The 8610-nt window shown below is 40.5% G+C and overlaps 1 protein-coding gene across 1 annotated transcript in view; it reads right to left on the reverse strand.

The window, feature by feature from the left end:
• The window catches only part of GLG1 (golgi glycoprotein 1), a 172549-nt gene that overhangs the window by 21931 nt on the left and 142008 nt on the right, over positions 1 to 8610 (reverse strand). The window contains exons 11-14 of the mRNA XM_017516258.2: positions 7709 to 7862; positions 5440 to 5577; positions 2311 to 2397; positions 968 to 1030 (exon numbers count right to left, since the gene is read on the reverse strand). Coding sequence (XP_017371747.1) covers positions 968 to 1030; positions 2311 to 2397; positions 5440 to 5577; positions 7709 to 7862 — 442 coding nt within the window. The remainder of the gene's footprint in view (positions 1 to 967; positions 1031 to 2310; positions 2398 to 5439; positions 5578 to 7708; positions 7863 to 8610) is intronic.

Genomic DNA, 8610 nt, shown 5'->3' on the forward strand with positions numbered 1-8610 from the left:
AAAAAAAAAAAAAAAAAAAAAAAAGACACACCATAAATTGTATCAAAAATAAGCCTGAGAAATCACAAAGGTATACATTCAGTGGCATGTTCTGCATGAGACAAGACTATACGCTTTTTTTTTTTTTTTTTAAACTTTTCTTGTATGATGTTAGCACCTAGCTTTTGGGATAATCTCTGATATAGTCTCCCAACTGTCAGATCCCAGTGGTTCCTGGGTATGTTTCACTCCTGTAATTTAAGCAGTTCAATAAATGAATATGAAATAATCAGAATTCGGTCAATATTGAGGTACTAGGAGACAACTGGAAGGAAGAGCCACTATTACTGCTAACAATTCCTGAGCTGATGCTAACAGTTCCTAGGCTGATGAACTGGAATCAACTCTGCCATACTAATGGGGGCTTCGCTGTTCCATCTCTTCTTAAAAAAAGGCATCTCAATAACTGCTGGTAGCCACATACCTGCTTACCTGCAAAGGCTAATCAAACATGGCTCCAGGATGATGGCACCTCTCTCTTGATCTTGTTTACTTTTTTTTTTTTTTTGAGACAGGGTCTCACTCTGTTGCCTAGGCTGGAGTGCAGTGGCGCATTTAAGGCTTACTGCAGCCTTGACTTCCTGGGCTCAAGTGATTCTTTCACCTCTGCCCCCTGGGTAACTGGAACTACAGGCGCGTGCCACCACGCCCAGCTAATTTTTTGTAGAGATGGAGTTTTGCGAGGTTGCCCAGGCTGGTCTTGAAATCCTAGGCTCAAGTTATCCACTCTCCTAGATTCGAAATGCTGGGATTACAGGTATTGGCCACCACACCCGGCCTGTTTACATTTTAAATTTTAACTTGTCAAAGCTGGCTATCATTCAAGAGTAATATATGCTGAAGACAGAGATGAGTCCAAGATACTCAGGGCAGAGTCCCTGTGAATCTGTTTCTGTTTTTAACCCTTATTCCTCCAGACATCACTTACGTGGCAAAAGTTCTGAATTATGGGCTCACAGGCTCTCATCAGCAAGGCTTCTATTTGAATATCCTGTAGAAGATTAAATATGTTAATAATTCTGCTTTAGAAAGAGCCAGGATGGAGGAGAAGCAGTTTCTCTTTCTGAATCAGTAATATTTGATGGGCAAATAATGTAATATGTACTTTTGGAAACGATTCTAGTATTTGAGTTAGAGAGCCCGAGAATAAATAAAGAACTGCTCCTCTGTTATACTTTGAAAGGCAAATTTTTAGAGGCATATTCCCTTTCTGCCTGAACAAATGAGAAGGCAGAATTAAGAAAAGTGAGGTAAAAACAAATTTAGTAATGACATTAGAGTATGCAAAGCTTCTGGAGATTTTTCCAAAATGCTAAGCAGTTCAAAATGAAAATAGTGGTAACTGATATCCATCTTCAGTTTATAAGCTCATAAGCCAGAGCACTGCCCTCAAAGCAGATGCCAAACCACTGTTTCTGCTGAACACAGACTAATAATGCCTTTAAGCAGAAAAACCCATGTAGCACTAGCTCCTGAAAGAACACCTTCCTTTAAAGAGCTATACACCCCAGACTGTTCTTCTAAGTCCATGATGACAATGATAATGTGAGAGATGACAAAATGAGAGAAGGCAACCAACTTCTGAAAACTAGAAAGCAAAAGGAATTGGTTGAGAAATGTAATTTTACATAATGCCAATTATGACAATTCAAAGAGTACTAAAAGGTTTACAACAAAATGGTAGTTCCCCACTTCTCTGATTTCTGCCCTCACAAAACAACTGTAACATTTTTAGCTGCTCTCTTCTGAATTTCTAAATAATGTGCCAGTGCTTTATAAGGGTTTCTAATCCCATTTTTAATATTTTACGGAGTTTCAGGATGGAACAGGGATAAACATCTGTATTCAATCTTCATGTTTACTGGAAGTCCCCAGCTTTTATGCTCTGAAACACACAAATACTACCAAATGACCTAAAGAGCACAGGGTAGGAGAATGGGAATCTGTAGATTGCTCTTAAATGTGATTAAGTGATTTGAAGTGCAGCTGCTATCTTAAGGGGGAAACAAAGGCAGGTCTAATGACTGTGATATATCTCATTTATGAAGGAAACCAAAGGGCTGTATAGAATGTTGCTCTAGAGAAATGAGGGAAGGAGTTCACAAAGCACCACAATATACTTCTTTATAAAGCAAATAGGGAGAATCTGATAGGTTTCTTTTGATTGACAGAGAATCTGCACTCTCAGGAATCTAGAAACAGTAGAACCAAGCACAAAATGCCAGGCTGCTGGAAGCCACTCTTCCAATGAGTAAGCTGCATACCACTTACCTCTGATTCTAACTCGGTGAGGTTGCCAACTATATCCCTGCACTCCACCACCAAGTCATCCAGATGGTCCTGGAGGCACTCAAGCTCCTACAAACATAAAGGCAAGCCACTGGCATTTATTAGTCGCATACATGAATAAAGGAAATGTAAATATAGATAGCAGTGTCATGACACTTCCCTTTTCAGTGGTCCTTTCTCTCTCTCTCTCTCTCTTTTTTTTTTTGAGATGGAGTCTTGCTCTGTTGCCCAGGCTGGAGTGAAATGGCATGATCTCAGCTCACTGCAACCTCCGCTTCCAGGGTTCAAGCTGTTCTCCTGCCTCAGCCTCCTGAGTAGCTGGGATTACAGGCACCTGCTACCATGACCAGTTAATTTTTTTGCATTTTTAGTAGAGATGGGGTTTCGCCATTTTGGCCTAGGCTAGTCTGGAACTGACCTCTGCCCACCTCGGCCTCCTAAAGTGCTGGGATTACAGGTGTGAGACACTGCACTTTGCCCTTTCTCTTCTTTTTAAAACTACTTCATTGAACAGAACATAAAAGCTTTGTTTAATCCTCCAAACTAAGAATGTTGGAAAGATAATTACTTGATGTAGCAGGCTGGTTATGAGGGCTAAGTGGGTACAAGAGCCACGCAAAGCCCAGGCATTGTGACTCACACTTGTGATCCCACCACTATGGGAGGCCGAAGTGGGCTGATCACCTAAGGTCAAGAGTTTGAGACCTACCTGGTCAACATGGCGACACCCCGTCTCTACTAAAAATAAAAAAATTAGGCTAACGTGGTGGCGGGTGCTTGTAACCCCAGCTACTCGGGAGGCTGAGGCAGCAGAATGGCTTGAACCTAGGAGGCAGAGGTTGCAGTGAGCCAAGTTCATGCCACTGCACTCCAGCCTGAGCGACAAGAGTCAAACTCCATCTCAAAAAAAAGAGCCATGCAAATCCCTCAGAAGGCCAAATTTACAAGTGAAGGAGAATCAAAGTCTAAAAACCTTATCAGGCCTTGATTCCATTTTGAATCTGTGCTTTGATAACCTTTTACCTCACATTTTAAATGCGTACTTTATTAATGATCATCAGACAAATTCACAGTGAAGAGCACAGATTATTTTAAGACTCTTTATTGGCAAAGTAGTTGGGGACCGGGGGTCCAGAACACAGGATAGAATTGATAACTCCTGTAAGTCAGATCTGGGATTCTAACTCCAGTACACATCAAAAGGATCCTCTGAAGGAAAACAAGTGAACACACTAGGGTTTAGGTACCTAAAAGCTATCTTGTCTGGGCTTTGGAAACTGAGCTGGAATTATCTGTACACTAGTCTGTTACTATTCCTTTTAGAGGCTTAGAGGTTTCAAGTACAACATCAGCTCACTTTCCCAGAGCATATCAACAGCTATTTCTCTGCAAAGTGCTCTGTTAAAGGATCAAGTTTAATTTACTGACTATTCTGCAAGAATCGCTCTGTTTCAGAATCAGAATCAGAATGAGAAGGAAAGAGTTGTGGGAATTATAGAACAGCCAGAATGGAAGAAGAAGAAGAAGAAGAAGAAAAAAAAAAAACTAAAGGAAAACGCACTGAACTTTTGGAGGTAAAATAAATAGCTAAGAGAAAGATCCTATTAATGGAATCTGAATCCTGGCTGGGCGCAGTGGCTCACGCCTGTAATCCTAGTACTTTGGGAGGCCAGATGCACAGGTTGCCTGAGCGCAGGAGTTGGAGACCAGCCTGGGCAACATGGTGGAACCCCATCTCTACTAAAATACAAAAATTGGCTGGGCGTTGTGGCCGGTGCTGTAATCCTAGCTACTTAGGAGGCTGATGCAAGAGCATTGCTTGAACCCAGGAGGCAGAGGTGGCAGTGAGCCGAGATCATGCCACTAACACTCCAGCCTGGGTGACAAAGTGAAACTCTGTCAAAAAAAGAAAAAAATCCTTAAGTTTAGCTTTTCCACGATAGGCTGCAATGTAGGGCAGCTTTCTAAAGTTTATACTTCACTGGGAGTTCTAAAGGAAACTGTTTTCTGGGATTCCAAATCATCATATCCCTTGCTTCATTGGACAGAGGAAACAGAAAGCTCAACTATTGGCATTTTCTAATAATAAACCCAACAGAATTGTAGCAAGCTCAGGAAACAGGCTGCTGAAAATGATACTCCTATGCTCAACAGACCTGAGTGGACAACCACGTTTCTTCTTTAAAACGTCCAACTCCAGTATGTGTGACTTTTTCATACTGTACTTCCAGAAGAGGTTTTGTAGTGGTACAAATGGAACCTGGAAACCTGAGTTCCTTGAGTATTTATGTGGCTTTAAACATGCAGCTATTCTACTGCTGAGTATCCTGCTTTCAGATGGAAGACATGCTAGCTTCCCATGTAACCTATAGTCATGTATCTTTCCTTCTTTCCCTTAAACTAGGACACAGTACTAAGGAGCCAATCACAGCAGGCAGGTAATTTATAGGGCCTGCTCCTACATGGAGAGGCTTTATAATGAAACGAACCGAATTTTAGGTAAGGAAATACATACACTTAGCTTTTCTAAGCTTCAATTTTGCCAGCCAGATGAGAAAAAAATCCATTTCTATGTATTTTATGGGCCTGTTCCAGGGCATGCTCACTCTTCATGCAGACCAATGCTCACATACGCATAGATTTCCACCCTGCTTATCTCAAAAGAACTTAACAGAGAAAATGAATTAAAAATGAGTGAAATGAGTAAAGATGAGGAACAAAAAGGAAAGGAAAACATGTTAAGAGGATGTGAAATGGAGCCAGTAGTAAGCTTACTACAAAAACGCCTACTATGAAATCTTATATACCTGCAAGAGGCAGGCCATATCTTTGGCTCTAGACATTTTAAGAAGCAACAGGAGGAGGGAAAATAATCAATTACAAAATACAATAATCATAATGCAAAGACAAACTAGCTGCCAACTATTCCTGATACATAGACCAAAGAGAAAATTTTCCTGAGAAGTTCTTCTACAGAAAATATTGACTAATACAACAAATCACATCTGTAAGGTAAAGAGAGATGGATTTTCTGGTGTTTGTACTCTGGATAAAACATTAAACATTAAGATCATCATTACTGTAAGATAAACAGAGAGTGATGTCACCTACCTGTCCAGTCTCTGTTTTCTCACTGCACCATTTTCCCAGATCAATCAGGCACTTATCCTGGAGGGCAGGATCCAGCTTGACATCCATGGCACGCTGGTGTAGGATCCTTTGGACTTCAGCTCGGCACTCCCGTGAGAGCTGCATGAGAAAAAAAATGAGCTAAGTACTTGAAAGGTAACAAAACAAAAACACAAAGATATGCGATAAACCTGTTATGAGGAAACTAATAATCCTGTATTTTATCTCCCAAATTTTATACCTCAAATATCTTCCAGAATAAAAGTTAAATGTTGCAGGAGGCTTCAAAAAGGCCTTATCTTTAGAAATGTGATTATATATATTCAGCAGTTTCTAATATACCATATAAAAAACATTCCTTTATGAGAGTATCCTGATAAAAGTGAACTGGCTTCATTCAGACTAGGTTAGTTGCAAGTTTTTTGTTTGTTGGTTTGTTTAGCAAAATAATTTGCCAGTGTATGAATGCCAAGTAGAAAGTCAGGTCCAATTCAAGAGAGCATATATACTTGACTTAGGAGAACTGAGTTCAAACTGACCTAAATCAGAAAAAGCAGGCAAATGTAGACACAACAGTTATTATGAGACAAGACTGGACTCTTCTAGATGAGCGATGCAGAATTAGCATAGGTGAAAACCAGTATTTTTCCAAGGGCCATGAGAAAGCTGTTATTGACAGGTACAGTCTCTCTTGCAAAAAAGAAAAAAAAAAGGGCAGCATACCTGGGACAGGAAGAATGGAGAGTAACTGTTTAATGGACATGGTATTTCCTTTTGGAGTCATGGAATGTTTTGAAATTAGATAGATATGACGACCATACAACACTGTAAATGTACTACATGCCACTGAATTTTTCTTTTTAAAATGGTTAATTTGGCTGGGTACGGTGGCGCATGCCTGTAATGCCAGCACTTCGGGAGGCTGAGGTGGGAGGATCACCTGGGGTCAGGAGTTCGAGACCAACTTGGCCAACATGGTGAAACCCCATCTCTACTAAAAATACAAAAAGAAAAAAAAAATTAGCCAGACATGATGGCAGGCTCCTTTAATTCCAGCTACTTGGGAAGCTGGGACAGGAGAACTGCTTGAACCCAGCAGGCAGAGGTTGCACTGAGCCAAGATTGCACCAGCACACTCCAGGCTCGGCAACAGAGCAAGACTCTGTGGGAAAAAAAAAAAAAAAAAGTTACTTTTATGTTCCGTGAATTTCACCTCAATTAAAAAAAAGAAAAGAAAACTAACACCCCAGCAACTCTTTCTTATTTAAAAGAGAAGAAATCTCCTATTTTCCAGTCACTATAGTGGCTAGAAAGATGCCAGGATTTGGGAGTCCCCATGGTTAATGACAGGGTCATTATACAAGAGAGAAAAAAAAAACAGTAACAACAAATTGCCATGTTTTCTTACACAGCAGTATAAACATTGGGTTAGGGTGCAGCAACTGAAGTATGCCATTTCCTTCTGAGTCCCCTCATTCTGAATTAGAGACAGCCAGGCTTTTGCATTAAGCGCAGAAGGGGTATTTCTAAGGATGGATGAGAAGTGATACCATCTCTATTCTCTGGAACAAAGGGAGGACTGATAATGGAGTATCTCAGAAGGTGGAGAAAGCCATCTTGGAGAACAAGCACATGTCAGTGTACCCGGGGAAGCAGCCGATGCTCCCACACAAACATCCCAACAAAAGGCAGCAGTTGGGGCAGACAAATACCAGGAGACTGAGGTATGGAGGTTTCTGCTCCAACCAGTTCATGGGCAGACAATGCGAATATGTTCAGCTGCCAAGAACAGAAGCGTAAAAGCGATTTGTGGCCTGACTAAAAGCTTCCAATGGATCCTTGAAGCTAAATAAAATTAGGACAGCAGAATTTAATTGTCCATTTGTGATTCAGATTTTGGGAATTTAAAGAAAAAAATCCGGAAATCTTCCCCTATTCACTTTGTTAAAAACATAAAATCAGATGATAGAAACTGGTAGGGCAATTCTAGGTACACTCATAGAATGATGAAGTTTCTAGAAGTGTAGAACCTTCTCCCCACAAAATAGTCTAAAAAATAAGTTTCTAGAAGTGTAGAAAACTTTCTCCCCTAAAAATAGAATGAAGAAGTTTCTCGAAGTATAGAACCTTTTCCCCACAAAATAGTCTAAAAAAAGTTTTCCTAAGATGACTGAAATCAGAATAATATACAGCAAACAACTAAAAAAACAAATGACAGTAAGAAGAAATGAAGTCAGTATTGACTGCATACCCTCCTTCCCTGTTCCTCAGTGCGGTAGGCGTGTCTGTATAAACAAGAGAACACAGCTCCAGGAGGCATAAGTTCACTGGTCTCATTCCAACCGTGGGTGTGGCAAAGACGAGAAGCATCTCCCTGACACTTGCGGTATAGGACAGGGTCCAGCCTATAAGGTTAAGAGTTAAAAGATAACCACTAATTAATAGACATTTCCTTCTAAAACAGGCTAAGGGTTTTTACGAGGTGCTTGCTTGTATACTCACTGATAATCACTTCCAGTGTTGTGGAGACAGAAGATATGTAAAAGTATACTCTTCTTTTTTTTTTTTTTTTCTGAGACAGGGTCTCTCTCTCTGTCACCCAGGCTGGAGGGCAGTGTCACTATCTTGGCTCACTGCAATCTCTGCCCTGTAGGCTTGAAACAATCCTCCCACCTCAGCTGCCCAAGTAGCTGGAGCAACAGGAAGACATCCAGCTATTTTTTGGTATTTTTGGTAGAGACAGGGTCTCACCATGTTGCCCAAGCAGGTCTCAAACTCCTGAGCTCAAGCAATCAGCCTGCCTTGGCTTCCCCAAGTGCTGGGATTACAGGCCCATGAATTCTGTTCTTAATGAACATACACTATTCAGCATTGTAGGAGACCTAGGGAGGAGGATAAACTTCTACAGGTTTGTTAACCTTCTACAGAAGATTTAAATTCTCCTTCAAAGATGTTATCTTGGCTATGTTAGATACCTAACATTTTAAGAACAGACTTAGCACTCACATGCCCTGGTTGAAAACAGAAAACTAGAGTTGTAGCCAACACCAGGCAATTCACAACGTTTTACTTAATACTTTTTACTAAATACCTTTTTCTTTTTTTTTTTTTTTTTTGAGATGCATTTATGTGTGTATGTCTGTGTCTGTGTGT

This window comes from Cebus imitator, unplaced genomic scaffold (genome assembly GCF_001604975.1).
Source record: "Cebus imitator isolate Cc_AM_T3 unplaced genomic scaffold, Cebus_imitator-1.0 Scaffold577, whole genome shotgun sequence".
Classification (NCBI taxonomy): domain Eukaryota; kingdom Metazoa; phylum Chordata; class Mammalia; order Primates; family Cebidae; genus Cebus; species Cebus imitator.